At 47.3% G+C, this 22,936-nt stretch overlaps 1 protein-coding gene across 2 annotated transcripts in view; it reads right to left on the minus strand.

Moving 5' to 3' along the window:
• Positions 1 to 6,730: 6,730 nt before the first annotated feature.
• The window catches only part of LOC102559895 (carbonic anhydrase 3), a 92,841-nt gene continuing 76,635 nt past the window's right edge, over positions 6,731 to 22,936 (minus strand). The window contains exon 7 of one of the 2 annotated variants that reach the window (XM_059723920.1): positions 6,731 to 7,708. In XM_059723920.1, the coding sequence (XP_059579903.1) occupies positions 7,694 to 7,708 (15 nt within the window). In that variant the 3' untranslated portion in view covers positions 6,731 to 7,693. The other variant, XM_059723921.1, reaches the window with a different exon arrangement.

Below are 22,936 nucleotides of genomic sequence, written 5' to 3' on the forward strand. Positions count from 1 at the left end.
GCCCTTTTGTAGCCCGGCGGTGGTGCCGGGCGGGGCGGGGCGGGGCGGGGCGGGGGCGCCGCCGGTCCCGCCCCGCGCCCTGCCCGAGCACCGCTGTGCGGGGGGAGGGCCCGCTGCGTTAATACCTGCAATAAACTCCGGCAGTTTCCATGGGATGGTGCCCCGCACCCTCTGCGCCCCTTTTCGAAATCCTAGCTCTGCTCCGGCAGCTGAGCCGTCAGAAGCGCCCCGGCACACGGCTGCGCTCTGCACGGCCTCCTGGCAGCTGGCACAAGTTACAGAAGACACCGTGTTTTGAAACATCTTCATCTGACCAGCCACAAGGCGGTCCCCTGGTGACGCAGAGGGGCGCACGCGGATGCACGTGCACCCGAGATTGGCGGTGCACCCCTGAAAGAAGCGCTGCAACGCTGCTCGCCCCCCCGCCCCTCACTGCCGCTGTCTGGGCAGTTGCCGATCGCCACTGGCCACCACCACCACTACTAGCAGCGTCTGCAGGTGGTCACCAACTGCTGGTGGGCGCTCACCACCGCCACCAACACCAGCACGTCTGCCTGCAGGAGCTCCCTGCTTGCCCTCACCACACCCCACCGCCGACACCGCCACCACCGTGCCCCGCCAGCCTCCAGTGGCACACATCATTCTTGAAGCGGTCTGCAGCGATGTACCTGTGTTTTGTCACAGGTATAAATTGCTTTCTATGGCCAGATCAGGCAAAAATTGTCATTTCTGTCTGCACCTGTGGTGTTTTGCATGGTAAGAAACTCCAAGCTTCCCTGTTCTGCTGGGAATGGGACAGAAGACAGCTACAGTCCTTCCCGGAGGTTAGATCACATTTTTTAAAGGGCTGCCCAAGTTATCTTAGTTCGCCCCGGTGTGGACCTTACACTTAGGATGCAGACAGAAGTGCTGCTCCCAGCTGTGACTCAGAACACTTTGCTGGGGCCAGGCCTCTCTGCCAGTGCTCCTTGTTTTCAGACTGGGGAAGGGGAAAGGCAGCAGAGCTCATCGTTGGGGCTCCCCAGCTGGTGCTGAAGGATGAGGTGGGTGAACTGGAGCTCTCCCCACACCTAGGGGGTTCCAATACACCCACTCCACCCTCGGATGATCCAGGCTGACCTGGACAGGCTCAGCAAGTGGGCAGACGAGAATCTGATGGTGTTCAACGCCGATAAATGCAAGGTTCTCCACCTTGGGGAAAAAAAACCTGCAGCATCTTTATAGGCTCGGCAGTGCTATGTTGGCTAGCACTATGGAAGAAAGAGACTTGGGGGTCATCATTGACCACAAGATGAACATGAGCCTGCAGTGCGATGCTGCAGCTAGTAAAGCGACCAAAACGCTGGCTTGCATCCATAGATGCTTCTCAAGCAAATCCCGGGAGGTCATTCTCCCCCTGTACTCGGCCTTAGTGAGGCCGCAGCTGGAGTACTGTGTCCAGTTTTGGGCTCCACAATTCAAAAAGGATGTGGAGAAGCTTGAGAGAGTCCAGAGAAGAGCCACACGCATGATCAGAGGTCAGGGAAGCAGACCCTACGATGACAGGCTGAGAGCCCTGGGGCTCTTTAGCCTGGAAAAGCGCAAGCTCAGGGGTGATCTGATGGCCACCTACAAGTTTATCAGGGGTGACCACCAGTATCTGGGGGAACGTTTGTTCACCAGAGCGCCCCAAGGGATGACGAGGACGAATGGTCACAAACTACTACAAGATCGTTTCAGGCTGGACATAAGGAAGAATTTCTTTACTGTCCGAGCCCCCAAGGTCTGGAACAGCCTGCCACCGGAGGTCGTTCAAGCGCCTTCATTGAACACCTTCAAGATGTAACTGGATGCTTATCTTGCTGGGATCCTATGACCCCAGCTGACTTCCTGCCCTTTGGGCAGGGGGCTGGACTCGATGATCTTCCGAGGTCCCTTCCAAACCTAATGTCTATGAAATCTAGTGCAAGGGGCTAAAAAGGCCCCAAACTGAACTCCCTCCGCTCCCTTTCCCCCCTCCCACTCTGAAAACAGTGACAGGCTTGGAGCTCCCCAGACACAAGTTGCAGAACACACTACATTTTGAAATGTCATTGTCTGATACCTCATGCAATAAGGGGTCAGATTTTCACCCAATCTGCCATTTTTGAAGCTGTTTGCAGCCATGCACTTGTGTTTGGTCACAGCTATAGAGTGCTTTCTGCAGCCACATCAGGCAAAAATTGTCACTTCTGTGTGCACCCGAAGATCCCTAGTTAGATGCATCTCAGTATTAACTGTACAGCAGTTCAGGAAGGTTAGATCAGCCTAAAAATGGCTGACTGAATCTAAATTAACTGTACTTTGGAGGTAGTTTAACTTAGATCAGGTCTGGCAAGATCAATCTAATTGAACTAATGTACCATTCCCAGCGCAGTCCTAGAACTGGGAAAATGTAGTCCCCAGTCCTGGGGCTGCGCTTTTCCTACCATTCCCCCCACCCCATGCTATATATAGCCCCCTGTCCCTGCACCCCACCCCCCAGACAAACAGCTCCCCTGTGGACCAGCCGCCCCCTCCCAGCTCACCAAACCCCCCATTCTGCAAGCCACTCCCAGCGCCAGTTTTACCAGTGTTTGCCAGTGCTAGAAGCCAAGGAAGTAAGTCAGGAGGACAAGTGGAATTTGGGGGTTGGTTCACTGGGGGTTTCTAAAAATAGCCCATAGTCCTGAGGGGTGAGGAAAAAAGAGCTCCTGCATCCTCCCAAGCTCTACTGAAGACCCTGCTAACCCCCGCAATTCCCCCAACTTCCCCATGAATCCCACTTGCCCTCCCAATCCCCACCAACCCCCTCCCCCCTGTAGACCCTACTAGCCCCCTGAGCCACCCAAGTCCCCTCCTAGGCTCCCCATCCCAACTTATCTTAGATTGGGTGGTCATTTTTAACTCAATCTAACCTCCCTGAATGTCTGTATGTACCCAGAGCCGTTACCAAAGGTACCAGCCAGAAGCTGAACCTCACTGTTCCATGAAAGCAACACATCTTCCAGCTTGGCAGTGAAATGGGATGTAGTGACAGCTAATTTACTCCAGACCTGACACTGAAAATGCAGAGGAAACAACTGGAAACAATGGACCACATTACGTGATGGAGATTACATGAAGGAGAAAAGATTACATGAAGAGATTTATGCCTACTAGAAATTGTATTAGTAACGTTCAATATGCTTTACAACAAATGAATGAAGATGTGCAATAAAAAAACTCCCTCAAAGCTCTCCAATCTAAAGACAAAGTGGTGAAACACTGCAGAAGGTGGGAGGTCTTCACAGCTAAAATGTTTTGCAGGGCAGGTGAATTTTCATAAGCTTATGAAGGACCAGAGCATATAGACCAGAGGGGAAGCTTAGAGACAGTGACCATGAATTGGTCACCTTCTTAGTTCACCGAAGAGCAGGCAAACCCCTCAGTAATACAGAAGTCCTTAACTTTGGGAAGGTTGACTTTTGCAAACTGAGAGAATTGGTCAGTCAGGCAATTAGAGGCCATACCCCTCCCCCCCAAAAAAGGGAGTACACGAGGAATGGTCATCTCTTAAAAACATCATCCTTGAAGCACAGAGGATAGCCATACCATCTCACAAGAAATGGAGGAAGCCCTCATGGCTGAATAAGGAACTGTTGGACCTCATTAAGCTCAAAAGAGTAGCTTATACCAGCTGGAAAACAGGAAGCATTACCAAAGAGGATTACTCTGCACTTGCCTGCACCTGTACAGAGCAGTCAAGAAAAGCCAAGGCACAAACCAAACTCAGGCTAGCTATGGGAATCAAGGACAACAAAAAGTTCTTCTTCAGATATATGGGAAGTCAGAAAAAGAACAAAGATAGCATTTGGCCCTTGCAAGGTCCAACAGGACAACTGACATCAGACGCCCAAGAAAGGGCCAATCTCCTAAATGCCTTCTTTGCATTGTTTTTTCACCCTCCCAGGAGGATCACACTGTCAGGAATGGGTACTAACTAATCTGGGAGTGGGTGACAGGCCCAAAATCAATGTGGATCAGGTGAGGGAACATCTTGTGAAACTGGGTATTCACAAGTCTTTGGGCCCAGACGGAATGCACCTGAGAGTCTTGAAGGAGCTGGCAGACATCATTGCATCCCCCTTGGCAGAGATATTTGAAAATTCGTGATGCTCGGGCAAGGTCCTGGACAACTAGAAAAGAGCCAACGTGGTCCCTATCTACAAGAAAGGAAGGAGGGATGACCCAGGGAACTATAGACCAATTAATCTGACATCTGTCCCTGGAAAAATCCTGGGGAAAATTGTCAAGGGGTCCATCAACACTATACTAACGGAAGGCAGGCTTCTGAATGCCAGCCAACATGGCTTTATGACTGGTAGGTCTTGCCTGACCAACCTCATCTTCTTCTATGACCAGGTAACACGTGCCCTGGACAAGGGAGATCATGTGGATGTCATATCTGGATTTCAAGAAAGCCTTTGACCTAATTCCCCATGATGTCCTCATGGTTAAGCTGAGGAACTGCGGCCTTGATCATCATATGGTCCGATGGCTAGGCAGTTGGCTATGGGGCCAGACCCATAGAATACTAGTTGAAAGGTGTAAATCAACATGGCGCAGGGTGACCAGTGGAGTCCCTCAAGGCTCGGTACTTGGGCCGGTACTCTTTAACATCCTCATCAGTGATCTGGATTTGGGAGTCAGATGTGAACTGGCCAAGTTCGCGGATGATATCAAATTATGGGGGAGGGCGGTCACACCACAGGACAGGCTATGGAGACAGGCCGACTTGGACACACTCTCAAGGTGGGCTGACCAAAACCTGGTGGCTTTCAATGTAGAGAACTGTAAGGTGCTGCACCTCAGTAGGAAGAACCCCTAGCATACTTACAGGCTCAGCAGTGCTTTGCTCGCTAGCACCATGACCGAAAGGGACTTGCGGGTCTTGATTGACCACAAGATGAATATGAGCCACCAATGTGATGTGGTGGCAGACAAAGCTAACCCTACTCTGGCATGCATCCACCGATGCATCTCAAGCAAAACCAGGCAAGTCATCCTCCCTCTTTACTTGGCCCTGGTGAGACTGCAGCTGGAGTACTGCATCTTGGGGCCCCCACTTCAGGAAGGATGTGGAGAAGCTTGAGAGAGTCCAGAGGAGAGCCACTTGTATGATCCAAGGCCTGGAGGGAAGGCCGTGTGAAAAGAAGCTGAGGGACTTGGGACTTTTCAGTCTGGAGAAGAGAAGGCTCAGGGGAGACTTGGTGGCAGCCTACAACTACATAAGAGGGGTACATCAGGACCTGGGAGAACAGCTGTTCACCAGAGCTCCCAAAGGGATACCAAGGTCTAACTGCCATAGACTCCAGGAAGGCCAATTTAAACTAGACATAAGAAAAAAAGTTCTTTACGGTGCATGTGTCCAGGGTCTGGAACAAACTCTCCCCAGAGGTGGTGCAAGCACCTACTCTGGACTCTTTCAAAAGACAGGTGGATATATTTCTTGCTGGGTCACTTGATCCCAGCTGACTTCCCACCTATGGTGGGGGGGGGCTGGACCTGATGATGTCATGAGGTCCCTTCCAGTCCCTAATGTCTATGAAATTTATGAAATTGATAGGCCATCTTTAGGAGCATAAGTAGTGTCGGTGGTACAGTATAGAATTGGGAATAAATATTAAAAGCATTTAAAGTCAGAGAGACTTAGCTATTTCTCAGTCAATCTTGAACATGAGAGCAGATTACTGGACATAATTAAATGCCTAGTGAGGTTTTCAAAAGTGCCTAAGATATTTGGGATAACTAAGGCCATAACAGGCACATGAATGCACTGGTGGCACTGACAACCAGAAGTTACCCCTACCCTGGAGACCCAGCTGCCCTGGTTAGGCATTTTTATAAATCCTAGTAAGCACCAATTTGCACTTCAGACACGCAAATACCATCACTTTTAAGCACTTAGGGAAATTCTATCAACAGTGGGAAAGAAGTGGAAAGGCACTGTAGGCCATTGGGAATGTTTCCTCCCTAGCAGACAGCTGGACTGGCCAGTTCGAAAAAGCCACAGGATAGAAACAAAAATAGAAATAGACATCCGTAAGTATGGATTTGAGAGTGATAATATATGGCCATAATATAGGATACAGAAATTCTATCACAGCCAGATCTGTACGTGCATGACTCCCAAAATAAACAAAAGAATGTGTAGATTATGCTGACCTCTAACAGCATAAAGATATATTTAATATTCCATGTTATTCACCTTTTTTCAGAGAGGTCAGAAGCAAGTCCTAGCAGAACAGCTGTTCAGACCCTTTCATCTCTGGCCACAGAAACTTCCCACACCATTCCCAGACTGCAGCTTACAAGTTTGACAAGGGACAATGGGGCTACAGAAATGCATTTCACTATCTCACTTGGATTATACATGAACATTTTAACTACACATTGCCATATGCTTTTTCATTGAAAAGTAAAGGTTGGGTGCCCTTGTGATACAGATGCATCAATACTATCACTTGAATTTATTCCACATAGCTGGAATGTGGTCCCCTACTAAAAATTATATTGCTTAGGTATTTACTATTTTGCAAATATCAAACAACAAGTATTAAATCCTCTTAACATTCCTTATATGCTCCTTTGAGAGAATGAAAAAATAAGACCACCAAGATCAAGATAAATAGGCAACGATTAAAAAAAACTCCGTATTGCAAAGAAATACATTGCTTCTAGTTTGAAACTAAAGCACTTGTATTATTATACAACTTCTTATACAACATCATTGAAGACTTAAATGATAAGCAGTATTATTTCACTTTTGTGTTTTAGCACATTCATATACAATTTACACCTCAATTGCAATTTTAATTAATAAATCTTAGCACAAGAATGAATCCCTCAGGCTACTTCCTCATATGGTCAGGGGCCAGAAAGATTCGAGATGATCATATTCCATTTAGAACAGTTCAAAATTTTTCAGTCCTCAAAAACTAACAGCTTTGGAAGTCTGGGAAGGCTCAAAGAAATACTTAAGAAAAAAGGACACATTTTTAGTTCTAGAAAGAAGAGTGGAATCATTCACTGATTTGGGGCTTTTTAGCCATTTACATTTTTAAAGGCTCTGAATAATCTCCTCCTACAACCACAGGGCACCCTTAAAATACAATTTATAGGAAAGCATGTACACGATCCCTTTGCAGTTCCAGAGGTGCTTGGTCTGGACTCTCAAAGCCCACCTATAGTTCATCCAGCTCTCAGTTGGCACCATTTATTAATTTAAAAACATCTTAAATACCAATTATGTGACATGGAAACTGCTTGTTTTTTGTGTTTTTTTTTATGCTAATGTTGGATCATATAAGAGAGTTATTGAAAAATTGATCCATTCTGCTCTTATATCTGCATGTGCAAGGCATCAAAAAATGAAAGAATCCAAGCACATTAGTTTTTAATATCAGTTTTGGTAGCATACTACAACAATCATTCATACACAGATCATGTACACAGATCATCAAAATAAGATTAAGTATATTTTGGCCAAACACGTGGTTTTAGTTGTGCGCCATTTATTTACTTACCTCTGTCTGAAATCGGTATATGAGAAGAAATCACAGTGCAGCAATATGTGTCAGGAACTTGTTGGAACAACACACACTGGCCTCCTCAGATGTCGACTTGATAAGGAAGTGTCCAGCAAAATGGGATTTTACACTTCTGTCATCTAAATTAAAGTTTCAAATAAAAGAGCCAGCACTAATTAACATTGCGTGGATATGAGACTTGCCAATGGATTTTCAGGCCACATGCAATTTTCTCCTCCAGCAGAGTTGCAACAAGAAAATCCTACATATCTTAGTCATACAAATAGCTTTACAGAAGTCCTTGGGGCCATTGATCAGGGGAGTGAGAGTGGCTAGGACTGAACATTTGAAATTCTGGGTATTGTTTGGGGAGTTTGTTTTTTTTATATTATCTTTTAATATTTTATTCTGTTTTTATAAGTTATTTTGTCTTTGATTGTAAGCTGCCCTGAGCCTTCTGAGGAAGGGTGACATACATTTTTTTTTAATTAAAAGAAAAAGAACAACAACAACAAATTGTGCAAGATTTGACAGAATTTGAATTGCAGTCCAGGTCTCTGGCTGTAAAGAGCAACACACCGTAGAGAAGAGGAAGGAGTGCAGAAGTGGCTCTAAAAGTCTTTACTCTCCCCCCTGTCATGTATCTGGTGTATTCTGGTTCAATTCTTTAGCAGGCCAAAGGCTAAACTAAATTGCCAATAGTCTCCAGGCCACAACAAGGCAGGTGAGACTGGCTTAGCCATATCCTCTTATGCATCAAGCAGAGGCCATGTACCATTCAAGAATACATTTACAGTGGGGTGAACTTTTCATGACCAGCCACACTGATTTTAAAGCTACTATTTTAGAGTTGTGGTGCAAAGTAGCTGTACTACCATGCAGAATGTAACCCTGTATTTTCTAGTGTAGTTATAATAATAAAATACTAACTGTAAATAAAAATATAAAATACCTCTAGTAGAAAGAGAAGAGAGAAGGAAGCACAACAGGGTACAGAGTAGAGTACTGAGATTACAAAATGTTGTAGTATTTCTGTAGTCCAAGGGGCATATCACAACCAAAAACTTGATGCATGTAGGATATAAAAAGCATAGTAGACACGCATAGAAATTCCATCAATGCCCAAATCCTTTCAGGAAGATTTGACAAAACAAAAAGCTCAGTATATACCGATAAGTTTTGCTGTTTCACAACATACAGATTTACCACATTTTCTTTACTGGACATAAGAGCAAGAGCAGAATCCAGTGGGAGAGCTGGGGCACCAGCTCTAAGGGAGCACTAGGATGCCCCTCACCTCCCTTCCCCTGGTGTCCATGCCACGAGAAGTACAAAGTCTGGCCATAGCAGCTGGACAGGTGCAGCCTCACACCCAGCAGTGTTTCTGGGGATAGGAGGGTGAGTGAGGCGAGTAAAATGGCACTCTCCCCAGGGAGTCTTTGCCACAGCATTCATAGCTTTGTGTCCAACAGCATAACTGGGGGAGCGTGAGGAAGAAACAAACAGGGCAGCTTCCGGGGAGCCCGCATTGCAAAGCTGCTGCAGTCAGCCCACACTGCTACAACTGCAGCTGCCTTCAGAGTGTGGAAAGGTGTGCAGGCAAGACACCACAGGGCCCTCCCTCTCCGTTTCCCGCCTTCCAGTGGTTGGCATATTACCTTTCCCCATGAGTGCTGAATCATCATCCAAAAGCAAAGCTACAATATACCTTTTTACAACTTTTTTGATTCATTAGAAGTACAGTACAGCAACACGCCTTCAGCAGCGCACACAGCAAAAGACTTGCAAAATCCCATTGGAGTTATGCTGTAGGTCAAAATTTTAGGCCACTACTTTCATTACTTAATATCTAGGATACTGCGTAGTTTGCTAATCAATTCTATAGAGCTTCTGCAGCACAAGTTTTCTGTCTTTTTAAAACACAGCTTTCAGATACAATAATAGATTGAACTGCCTGATCTCTGTGAATAGGTGACTATTAAACTTTTGTCATGGGGATTTCTTTGTACGACATGCACATTGTAATCTAAATCTCTATTTAGTGGTGAAAATCTAGCTAGGCTATCTGGTTTAATACATTCTGGCACACACTGACTCTGAATAATCCAGGAATGAGAGGCTGATCTAAGCTGTTTGCTTTTATAAGCTCCGGATGTGACTGCTCTGAAATTCCAGCAGATTGGCAACTCTTCTCTACCAAGGTACAGCTTTATGTCTGACCTTGATCCAGTGTGTTGGAGGCTGACAAGAACACAGTGTACTGTATTGTTAAAACAGAATGCATAGCCTCAGGACCACCACTGCTCTCCTCCCAACGCCCCCCCCCCAACCAAAACCAAAACCAAAACCTATTACATGTACTTGTAGGTACTTTTTCCAACTTCAGCAATGCTTGTTAAGTATACAGTGCAGTGAGATTAGCAGCCCCCAGACTGATAGTTCCCACAGTTTTCCAGTACTTTTGGAAACCTTGAAAATGAGATGAGCTGGTCAATTTTGGGTCTGCTCTTAGAAGTCTTGACAATAGAGGAATGGGGATAAGCAGTCAGGATACACACTGTTTCCTATCATTTCCAGGCTTTGAGAGTGGTCCTTTGACAGCTGCTTGCACTTCATGATTTCTGACAAGGTTAGAGAATACAACTAAGTCACAAAATAGACATTGGGTTTATGCATTTAAACAATATGCAGTTAACTAGAGTTTGTTACAAAATAAGCAATAGGGACTGTCTGTGTGTTATGCAGTTAGATGGATTATATACTTAGAGTGTACTGTACTCAAACACTTGAGTGTTATTCTAACCAACTAAACATACTAGATAAGGCCAGAAAGACTAAAAAGATATGAATCCAGAGCTTCTTCCAAAACAGGGAAAAGTATACTTTGCAGCATATTCACTAAGGCGACAGATTAGAAACGTTTCTATTTCCACAATACCTAAACAAACTCAAGTTACATCAGACAGGGAAAATATCACAATAAAACACCACATGTGAGGTGATGCCCACCACCATATTCTCCTCTTGTAAGATTTTTTCTGGGGTGAGAGTTGGAGTTTGATTCTCCACAAGCTCTCTAGAAATTACTAATTGCAAGAGGGAAGGTCAATGGTGCTCCTCTACCCACTCTTTCTATGAATGACACTCCCTGTTCATTCTTCCTGCAAGACAAAATGCAGCCCCAAATTCAGAACTGTGTCTACATGGAAAACTTACTAGGCATGTCTACATGTGAATATTATTGCAATGCAATAAGCTCTGGCACAGTTTGTGTCCAAGTTGATTGCTTGCAGGTGCAATGTTTACATATGTGCCTTGGAACACAGCATGTTGAGCTGGGGCGAGGCAGCCCTGGCTGGCAAGGAGTCTGGGTCATCAGCCTGCCAGCCCAGGACTGCTCCCTCCCAGCTAAACATGCTGCAGAGGGGCTGGCTGGGGCGCAAGGGTGTTTCACTGTGGGGCTAGCCAGCAGACAGCCCTTGCACTGAAGCACCCTAGCACCCCAGCCAGCTGGAGCAGTGTCTATAAATGCATTGTGGTGGAGCAAATAACTGCCAAAGGATAGTACTTTTATCTGGCAGTTCTGACCTATGGCAGAGTTAATTAGTTTGCTCTGGTCTAATAGCTCCACACATGTAGACTGGCAATGCTTAACTGCAAAGCTAATTAAGCAACTGTAGTTAGCGTCTCATGTAGATACACCCACTATGTCCTACAGTGTCTTCAAAACACACTTCTCAACTACAAACAGTACAAACGCCTCCATGTGGCAATATAAATAGATCAATTACCATGGGGTGAGCTAATTGGCACTGTCACTCCATAGAGATAACTAGCTTTCCCGCAGTGTTTGTCATATATGGCTATGTTGTTTCTGCTACTGACATTGCCCTACATGCCATAGCCACTGAGTTTGCTCAAGTATTTTGTTATGCCTCTGCCCTATCTGAACATGCCTTAGCTATCCACTGGCAGGCCAGAGTCCCCTCCCATTTGCCTTGACATGACTTAATTAAACCAGATCCTACTCCCTCTTACTAAACCAGACAGACTGAAAGATAAAGAGATCCAGGGGGCTGGCAGTTCATAAAGGGCATCATAGTATTGGAAGCTCAACAAGAAGCAGTTCCAACATAATGGAAACAAAAAATGTCAGGAGGCCAAAACAGCCACACAAGGAGCTTCTTGGTGACTCAAAATCAAAAGGAAAATATGTGGAGGCAATGAAAAGAATGGCGAGTCACTAAGGAAGCATATGAGAAAACAGCTAAATGTAAAAGGGAGAAAGTCAGGAAGGCAAATTAAAAAAAAAAATGCACCTGGTGAAGGAAGTTAAAGACAAGGAATTCCTATAACTGTGTTGGACAGAAAAGAAAGAACAAAGAAGCTATGGGTCTACTACTAAATTGTCAGGAAGAACTATTAACAGAAGATTCAAACCAGGCAGAGCTGGTTAACTGCTACTTTGCTTTGGACCTAGCCAAAAAAAACCAAAATGTTGCAACAAGACAGCTAACAAAAGTGATACAAATAAAGAAGAGGAACGATTGAGGTTCCTGACAACTAAATACAATATCCAGGAGCTTTTGATTAATTTGAATAAATTTTAGCTTGATTAATTTAAGGTTAAGTTCATCCCAGGGTGCTGAAGGAACTGACAAAAGGGATCTTGGAGTCTTTGTCAATTATATTTATGTAGTAGTGGGAGACAGGTGAGGTTCCAGAGGATGGGAAGAAGGCTAACATAGTGCCCAGATTCAAAAAAGTCTAGAAGGAGGACCCAGGGAATTTATATACTAGTCAGCCTGACTTCAATACCTGGGAAGTTACTGGAGCAATAATAAATAAGTCAATGTAAACATCTGGAGCAGCACTGTAAAACTGGCAGTCTATGGGTCACATGTGGCCTGCAAAGGGCTGCATGGGATCTCCAGCCTACAGCTAGCTCAGGGGTACCCTACTGTCCTGGTCCTCCAGGAAGTGCTACATTCAAAATAAAAGTTCTTCCCTTTCTGAGAAAGCCAGGCAACTGGTTTGGACACGCCGTCAATTGAGGTGCACACCAAACACCAATATGGTATGCGTTAGTACAGAGGTGTAGCAAAGTAGGTTCACTCCACAGCAGCAGCATGCCCATTGTGGTGACAGCTGCTTTTGAAGCTTCCCACAAAGACATTTATATACTTACAGCAGGACAGTTCCATTGTGTCCAAGTCCAATCTCATTCTGTTCTCCAATGCTAAAATAAGATGGGCTCAGAATTGGGGAGTCCTTCTGCATGGGCTCAGCTGTCCCACTGGCTCTATCCTGACCTAAGGCCCTTCTCCCCTTTCCCCTCATTCATCATGAACACACGCCAAAGTGATGGCACAACCTTAGTCTCTGCTTTCTAGTTGCACTCTCCCAGTAGCTTATTCACTCGTGATCTTGCAGGTGATATACAACCAATCCCATACCTTTGTTCTGGAATGGTGTGCCCTCTGTACCAATGTGACTCATTCTTCTTGCCTTCTGGAGGGATGGTTACTACCGCTATGAGGGTCAGGAATGCCATAGGTAATAACTCACAGCCACCCTAGCTCCATGTTTGTTTTAAACCAAAATGGGAGCTCTGAAGGAGATTTATTATCAAAAGCATTAGTGACCATGGACCAAGGTCAGTAGGTTGCACCCAGGTTATCTTAAGCGCTGGTTTTGTGAACTCCTGTGGGATGTTCTCTCCATAAAGAGCAAAGATAAAATGTTGAGGGAAAAGCATTTTTAGGAAATAAAGTCAAATGGCTAGGCGCTGAGATTGAATTTTTTCATGAAGCAAACATTGGAATGAAAGGCTCAATTTCAATTTCAGAAAAAATGAAACTATACTAAGGCTGCTAATCTGAATAAATTGAGAGTAATGAGATGCTCCTCACTGAATTGAGTGGAAGTGAAAATTTTCCTATAGTAGAAACAACGTATTATTCCAGGTAAGTTGTATTGAAAGCTGAAAGTGAAGAGTTACAGAAAAATCTTACAAAACTGAGTGGGCAATAAATTGATCATTGAAATTCAGCATAGATAAATGCTAAGTAATGCATGGGAGGAAAAATAAGCCTAAATATATAAACACAGTGATTGATGTGCTCTCAGTTAGCTATTCCTTTTCAGGAAAGAACTCTCAATCATTGTAGATCAGTGGTTTTCAACCTTTTTTCATTTGCAGACCATTAAAACATTTTGAATACAGAGAAGGGCTACAAAGAAGATCAGGATGGTTTCCACTCTATGGGCACGTCCACAAATGCAAGCACGTGCTTGCAGCAGCTCAAATAGAAGCAGTGCAAGTTTCAGCCGGGGCTTTTTGCCTCAGTGCACATGCTTGGACATGCACTTTGGTGTGGAGCAAATTGGCCACTTGGGGCAAAATAACCCTGCCTGGCTCCTCCCGGATCTGAAGGCAGGGGGAGCCAGAGCCCAGGGCCAGCACCTGTTCTGTCCCTGGCAGTATAAAAAGCTGCCTTGTCCTGGCCTCAGCAGTATAAAAAGCCACCCTGGCAAGTAGCTCAGGGCTACTATCTCTCAGGAGCTTCTGGGGCCTGGCCAGTTGGTACCTGGGGACACTACCCCTTGTGCCAGCTGGACTGCTGAAGCATCCCTGAGAGTTCCCTGCATCCTCTACCCACTGCATTAGTCTGGCAGTAGGGACTGCTGCCTGGCTGTGACCTGCTGTGCATCTGCCAGACCCAGATGGAGACCGCACAGCCAGTAGAGGCATCTGCCCCTCTAGGCCAGCTGTCAGTGGACTGCGGTTGCAGGCTTGGCTTCTATGCAGCACTACTGCCATGTGTGTCCCCTGCCCGGCCATCTGGGCAGCTATCACCCAGAAGATGTTCATAGATTCATAGATGTTAGGGCCGGAAGAGACCTCAATAGATCATCGAGTCCGACCCCCTGTATAGGCAGGAAAGAGTGCTGGGTCTAGATGACCCCAGCTAGATGGTTATCTAACCTCCTCTTGAAGACCCCCAGGGTAGGGGAGAGCACCACCTCCCTTGGGAGCCCGTTCCAGACCCTGGCCACTCGAACTGTGAAAAAGTTCTTCCTAATGTCCAATCTAAATCTGCTCTCTGCTAGCTTGTGGCCATTATTTCTTGTAACCCCCGGGGGCGCCTTGGTGAATAAATACTCACCAATTCCCTTCTGTGCCCCCTTGATGAACTTATAGGCAGCCACAAGGTTGCCTCTCAACCTTCTCTTGCGGAGGCTGAAAAGGTCCAGTTTCTCTAGTCTCTCCTCGTAGGGCTTGGTCTGCAGGCCCTTAAACATACAAGTTCTGAGTGTTCTGAGTGTGGTGGCCTGCTTTGAACTGTCAAAGCATGTCCTCCTGGCCCCATTTGTCCAGGAGGTCAGCCACAGCCAGCTGGGTCCAAGGTGCCAGCTCTGAGCAGGCAGGGTCCTGCCACTGGCCTCCCTAGCAGGAATTCTGGTTTTCCCTATTGGAAAACTGAAAAATCCCTGATAAAAAAAATCACAAAGTCACTCTGTAAAATACCCCCAAATCCATGTTCCTCCACAAGTAAAACAAAAGAACACTGTAAAGAGAGAGTGAGACAGAGACAGCAATCAGTTGGACAATGTTTTATTGATATATCTTAGTGTTAAAGCAAGTCTCTTATCATAAAAATAAAGTGAACTGTAAATACATGTTTCCTGAATACATATTTTGCTGCCCTCCCACAGGGCGATGGCCCCCACACAAGGATTTTGGCCCCCCAACAGGGGGTTCAGCCCCTACACAAGGGATATGGCACCCACACAAGGGGTTTGGCCCCTCAACAGGGGCTACCACCCCCCTGCAAGGCCCACATGCCCCACCCCAGCCCCTCAATTGCTGCCCCACCTGGCCCCATCCCCCACTAGCTGCTGCAGCCCCCCACCCAGCCCCAGTCCCACTCCCCCAGACCCCCAAATGGCTGCCCCACCCAGCCTCACCCCCCAGCTTGCACCCCCAGGCCCCCAAAGCTACCCCCACAACCCCAGGCACCATCACTTAAAAAAAAAACAAACCCAGAAAAAGAACAGAAAAAAAAAGGGAAAAAAAAGCCTTTGCAGAGCCCCCCCAGGCAGTACAGGACAGCAGGGGCAGAAGGGCCCAGGCTGGGGCTGTCAGCCTGCCCGGCACTGTGCAGACAGGGCCCCAGTCACCTGACGGCAGTTGGTAAGTGCCAAGTTTTTTTTTTTGGTTGTTTTTTTTAAAACTATGTGGGGGGGGGGAATGGGGTGGCTTGGGGGGATGGGGCTGACCAGGGCAGGGGTCAGGGGCTCGGGGGGGCAGCCAGGGCAGGGGTTGGGGGGGCTGGGCCATCAGGGTCCCCCCGCATGGTCCCCTCCCCCTTCCTCCAGCACCCCCAACCCCTTACTCACCAGCACCGGAGCCCTACGCTGAAACATGCGGCCTGGCAGGCTGCGTGTTTCAGCACCAGGGCGAGGGGCCAACCATAGAGACGCTCTGGCTCCAAGGAGGACGCAGCCTCCGGTTGCCTCAGGGCACAATCCGGGATGATGCCCTGCTCTGCTTTTTTAAACTTCAGTTTTTTTAGACCTCTGGATATCCAGGGGTCTAATTTTCTCCCCACACTGCAAACTTGCACTTATGACCAGGTCACAAAGTCCTTGGATGTGGGCATTGAGGTGGATGTTTAAAGGGTTACATGGGATGCTGTGCAATATTATTGCTCTGGCCAGGTCCCCTCTATGCAGCATTGGTCAGACCACAGTTGGAGTACAGCTTCTAGTTCTGGGCGCCGCACTTCAAGAGGGATGTGGCTAACCTTGAGAGGGTCCAGATGTTTTACTACCCTCCTAGTGAGAGCATTCTTCATAATATCAAACCTAAACTTCCCTTGCTGCAAGTTGAGACAGTTGCTCCTTGTTTTATCTCCCACCACAGAGAAAAGTCTAGCTCCATCCACTTTTGAACCCCGCTTCAGGTGGTTGAAGGCTGCTATTAAGTCCCCTCAGTCTCCTCGATTAAATAAGCCCAGTTCCCTCAGTCTTTCCTTATAAGTCATGTGCCCCGGCCTCCTCACCATTTTTGTTGCCCTCCTCTGAACTTTTTCCAATTTGTCCGCATCCTTTCTGTAGTGGAGGACCCAGAACTGAACACAGTACTGCAGATGTGGCCTCACCAATGCTGAATAGAGGGGAATAATCACTTCCCTTGACCTACTAGCAACACACCTACCAATGCAGTCCAGTATCCTGTTAGCCTTCTTGGCAACAAGGGCACACTGCTGGCTCATATTCAGCTTATTGTCCACTGTAACCCCCAGGGCCTTTTCTGCCGAGCTGCTGTCCAGCCAGTCAGTCCCAGCCTGTACTGGTGCATGGGATTGCTCCATCCTAAGTGCAGGACTTTGCACTTGTCCTTGTTGAACCTCATGAGATTCCTTTTCTCCAATTGATCTAAATCACTCTGAATCCTAGCCCTACCCTCCAGTGTGTCTATTACTCCCCCTGCTTGGTGTCATCTGCAAGCTTGCTGAGGGTGCACTTTATGCCATCTTCCAGGACACTGATGAACACATAGAACAAAACCAGCCCAAGGACTGACCCCTAGGGCACTCCACTTGATACCAGCTGCCAACTAGACATGGAGCCATTGATTACTACCCTCTGAGCTCAATGCTTCAGCCAGTTTTCTATCCACCTTACAGTCCATTCATCCAGCTCATACTTCCTTAGCTTGCCTGTGAGAATATTGTGGGAGACTGTATCAAAAACCTTGATAAAAATCAAGGTACACCACTCCTGTCAGTCTCCCTGCATCCACAGAGCCAGTCTTCTCATCATAGAAGACAATCAGGTTCATCAGGCATGACTTGCCCTTGGTGAAGCTGACTCTTCCTAATCACCTTCTTTTCCTCCAAGTGCTTAGAAATGGCTTCCTTGAGGATCTGCTCCATGATTTTTCCAGGGACTGAGGCAAGGCTGACTCGTCTGTAGTGCCCTGCATCCTTCTTTTTCTCTTTCTTAAATATGGGCACTATGTTTATCCTTTTCCAGTCATCTGGGACCTCTCCTGATCACCATGAGTTTTCAAAGATGATGGAGAATGGCTCTGCAATCACATCAGCCAACTACTTCAGCACCCTCAGGTGCATCCCATCCAGCCCCATAGACTTGTATACACCCAGCTTTTCTAGGTAGTTCCTAACCTGTGTTATCAACACTGAGGGCTGCTCACCTCCTCCCCAAACTGTGCTGCCCAGTGCAGTAGTCTGGGAGCTGACCTTGCCTGTGAAGACTGAAGCAAAAGTGGCATTGAGCCTTTTCTGCATCCTCTGTCACAAGGTTGCTTCCTCCATTCAGTAAGGGACCCCCACTTTCCCTGATCTTCCTCTTGCTACTAACATACTTGTAGAAACCCTTCTTGTTACCCTTCACATCCCATGCTAGCTGCAACTCCAATTGCACTTTAGCCTTCCTGATTTCATCCCTGCATGCCCAAGCAATGCTTTTATATTCTTTCCTAGTTAATTGTTCAGGTTTCCACTTCTTATAAGCTTCCTTTTTGTTATTTAGTATACTGAAGAGTTTTCTGCTAAGCCAAGCTGGTTTTCTGCCATGCTTGCTAGTCTTCCTGTTCATTGGGATGGTTTATTTCTGTACTCTCAGTAAGGCTTCTTTAAAGTACAGCCAGCTCTCCTGAACTCCTCTCTCCCTCAGACTGACTTCCCAGGGGATCCTACCCATGAGTTCCCTGAGCGAGCTGAAATCTGCTTTTCTAAAGTCCAGGGTCCTTACTCTGTTGCTCCCCATCCTTCCTTTTCTCAGAATCCTGAAGTCTATCATCTCTTGGTCACTGCTGCCCAAGTTGTCATCCACAATTTCATTCCCCACCAATTCATTCATTTGTGAGCAGCAAGTCAAGAAGAGCATAGCCCCTACTTGGCCACTTCAGCACTTGCACCAGGAAGTTGTCCCTAGTACTCTCCAAAAGCTTCCTGGTGTGCGGGCCAGGAGCGGTCCGAGGCTTTCAGGGGCGCGCGGTGGGCTGTGGCCAGGAGCCCGCAATGGTAGGGCGGGTACTTTTGCACGACGGACTAGAATTAGGCATGGACTCGTAGCGGTTAATTAAAGATTGTTTTACTTACACCGTAGGTGGTCGCGGTGCAGGCAGGAAAAACTTTCTTGAGTTGCAGTTACAGACAAACACAAGTGGAGTTTGCTAGGCTCCACTGAAGACACACGCATGGAGTTTGCTAGGCTCCGCAAAACAAACATGACAGAGCTCTGGATACCCTTGACAAGCGCGCAAAACCATAGATACGTCTTAAGAATTTAGCGAACGAGACGGGAAAAGGTTGGTGGTTGATCAGGCCGCCGAACTCCTCTGAGACACACAGAAAGTTTCTATTACTCTGCCGCATGCTCAGAGTCCCCACGAGATGGTTGTGGAGTCCTCTATCAACTTGGGCGGAAACTGCTCAAACCTCTTATACGACTAGCAAGCCAATCGCTAGCCGCCACGTGGGAATAATTTAGAAACAGCCAATAGTGGGAAACAAATTTACATACGGGTGGTGGGAACTCCTTTGCACCGGGGTTTTCTCTCTGCAGCTGAGAATTGCACCGTGCAAAGAAAGCTCCATGTGGCGGGAAATAATTCTGCAGTGCCGAAGCGCACACACACAATCATTGGGTCATGACACCTGGATTGCCTGTGCACTGCTGTATTGTCCTCCCAGCAGATGTCAGGGTGACTGAAGTCCCCATGAGAACCAGAGCTTCCTCTAGCTGTTTGAAGAAAGCATCATCTACCACTTCCTCCTGGTCTGGTGGTCTACAACAGACCCCCACCACGACATCACCCTTGTTGTTCTCCCCTCTGAGCCTAACCCAGAGACTTTCAACAGGCCTATCTCCAGCTTCATACTGAGCTCTAAGCAATGATATGGCTCTTTAACATAAAGTCCTCTTTAGGCAACTTATTAGAAGTTACTTACGACCTTGGCTACAAGTCTCCAGCTTTTATGCTGGTGAAGAAAATCCTGGAGTACAGAACAAGTAAAACCATGCAGAGTGATCGCTTCTGAGTTTGCAGGAGACAAACTTACCAGCACACTTATAAGCTGGGAAACTCCCTTCTTGAGAGCACGGTGGCAGAAAGAGATCTTGGTGTCATTATTGACTCCAAGATGAACATGAGCCGACAATGCGAGGTCACGGTCAGTAGGGCTAACCGTACCTTGTCGTGCATCCAGAGGTGCATCTCAAGCAGGGCCAAGGAGGTGATCCTCCCCCTATGTGACACTGGTCAGGCCGCAGTTGGAGTACTGCATCCAGTTCTGGGCGCTGCACTTCAGGAGGGATGTGGACAGCATTGAGAGGGTCCAGAGGAGGGCCACCCACATGATCCAGGGACAGCAGGGCAGACCCTATGAAGAGAGGCTACAGGACCTTAATCTGTTCAGCTTTCACAAGAGAAGGCTGAGGGGGGACCTGGTAGCCATCTATAAACTCACCAGGGGGGGCCAGCAGGGTTTGGGAAAGACCCTGTTCCCCCTAGCGCCCCCCCGGGGTAACAAGGAATAACGGCCACAAATTGTTAGAGTGTAAGTTTAGACTAGACATCCAAAGGCACTACTTCGCAGCCAGGGCGGCTAGGATCTGGAACCAACTTCCAAGGGAAATGGTGATGGCTCCTACCCTGGGGGTCTTTAAGTGGAGGCTTGATATCTACCTGGCTGGGGTCATTTTAGCCCAGTTCTCTCTCCGGCCCAGGGCAGGGGGTCGGACTTGATGATCTACAAGGTCCCTTCCAAACCTACTTCTATGAATCTGTGAACTCCAGCTCTGAGACGTAAACAGCCCCATTCATTTTAATAGATGCTAACTTCGGCTTTGTCTGGGCTGAAGACTGCAATAGTGTTAAGATATCCTCCTTTTTGTAGGGCAAATTAGTCTGTGTTGAGCTCTGTACTGCCACAGTACATACATGTACAGTGTGATGCACTTAAACCACAAAAATAGCCAATTTTCACCATATGTACAAGTGCTCTTAAGTGTTAACTGCTCTTTCACTGCCTGAAGGATGCAAATAGAAGTAAAAGTGTGCTTGCTGAAATAGGAAGGATATGAAAGATTTGAGTGTCACAGGATAGTAGGGTCCTTGCCTTACCTTTCCACCCTTGACCTCATCTTGGATAGAGCCTGCCTTTGTTCCAGTGCCTGTCATGCAGTTTTGGTTCAGATGAGTTGGTGATTTGGGAAGGGAGGCTGCTCACCACTCATGAGGATGTTACCTGGAGTGCACCTGTCTCTTGCTCTGTAGTCCTCTTATTTCTTTAGTCCAAAACACAGTCTGTGAGCACCAAAATATCCCTGTCTTTGGAGTTCTCATCTCTATCAGCAGGATATGGCTGTACCCTGCCTCTCTAGGTGGGCTCTGTCCTAGGTGCCTATTGGGCTTCTGCCTCCTTGCTCTGAATTCCTTAACTATCAATAGTCTTCCTGCTTTGAAGCTCCTGGAGGGACCTCCTCTTCACTCCTTATTAGTCCCCCACTCCTCCAGGAAGTAAATAAAAATCAGGCACTTCTAGCCCTCTAAATAAAAGATACTTCCTTTTGAAGCATGTTGTCCCTTTAAGGCTAGGATTTTCCCAGGCCTTTCCCTGTCTGACCAGCACAGACACCCTTAAGCATCTTTCTCAGCTCTAGCTTTTCCTCTTAATTCCTGTAACTGTTTTATCAGCCCTGGAACAGCTGCTAATCAATCTGCCCAGGTGTCCCTCCTTAACCAGGCGGTCCTGAGGCAGTTTCCCACTCTCTGCTTGTTAATCCCCTAATCCAGGGGTTCTCAAATGTTGTGAAACCGCGACCCCATAATATAATGTATAAATTTATGCAACCCCCTCCCCCCCATGTTTAAAGCTATTGATTAAAACCACGGGTTCTCAACCTTGGCTGGTGTACCCCCAGCAGTTGATCGATGAGCAGGGGTGGGGAGAGGTGTCCCCAGGCGGGAGGTTAACAAGTGGGGGGGAGGGAGTCACTTGTGCAGTGTGGCAGTGAAAGCAGAAGCACCAGTGGCACATGGCAGCAGAAGTGGTGCAAAGTGCTAGATGGTGGGAGGGAAAAGAAGTTTGCAACCCCCTTTTAGTTGCTCCCCCCCCCAGTTTGAGAACCCCTGCCCTAATCTACCCTACAGGGTTGTTTGTCTTGCCCTCCCCTCCTCATATTCTGCTCCCTGCCACAGAGAGGGACTGAAGTGGAGTATAGACCACTGGGCAAACATAAAATTGGGGGTCCTCTCTAGATGTGCACTGATATAGTGGTTGCATACTGGAATGGCACCAAAAAAAGGAAAAGGCACTATTTTTGGCCAGTGTAGCAAATTAATAATATCACCAATAAATGCCATGTGCAAGTGGCCAGGAATACAGCTAGGCAGTGTGGAGAGCAGTGTCCTGCCAATAAGTCTGTGGAGTAGGGGAATGGGGGAGGGAAGGGACTTTGTGGACCAGATGGAGGCCCCCATGGTAAGGGAAGGAATGGGGCAGGGGTAGGGGCTGGGGCAGATGGAGGCACAGCTCAGCCAAGTAAATGCATGGGCAGTTAGTCCTGGGATGGCAGGGGGTGCAGAAGGGGAGTGGCTCCCCACTGCTGTAGGCACCCTGGAGGAGGCATGAGGGGATGTGCCCCCCAGATTTGTGCATGGGGTAAGGGTGGGCTGCCCACTGTAGGCTAGGGGCTGCACCAGCTTTTTCCCAGGAGGGGGGCTGAGCCAAGCAGCGATGGGGCTTGCAGGGGTGGCTATGGGGAATTTTCGAATGGCCATAGCCCCTTGAGCTCCACCTAGTGCCACCCCTGTTTGGGGCTCCTTCTGCAGCCTTTCCCTTAGAAGCCCCATGAAGAGCGCTCCAAGCAGGAAGTGCCTGCTAGCCTTTATCCTCGTGGCAGGGGAGGGGTGCAGCTATAATGCATTCTATGGCTACTGCTAATAGGGCCAGACACAGTCAGGGGTCAACCAGATGACCACCTGGGGCCTGGACTGAAAGGGGGCCCAAAAGTGGTAATTATCAAATTATTATCATTATCTCTGGCAACAGAGGGCCCTGTATTTAAAGTCTGCCCAGGGCTGCCAGGAATTTAAGTATGATGCTGACTGTTAAGGCAACATATCTTAGGGTGCTTTAGTATGAGCATTGAATGAAACAGACCTAAGGAGATTGTTAATGTGAATGTGAGCACTTCCACTTAAACTACTCCAGTTTCTTGAAGTACTCCAGTTGCAGTGTAGGTTTACAAGAACCTAGTTTGAATAAGGGAAGTGGCTGAGAGAAACTGAGGAATGGTAAATATACACTTCCATTTATCACCTGGGT

The sequence above is a fragment of the Alligator mississippiensis genome, chromosome 3, assembly GCF_030867095.1.
Source record: "Alligator mississippiensis isolate rAllMis1 chromosome 3, rAllMis1, whole genome shotgun sequence".
Lineage (NCBI taxonomy): Eukaryota > Metazoa > Chordata > Crocodylia > Alligatoridae > Alligator > Alligator mississippiensis.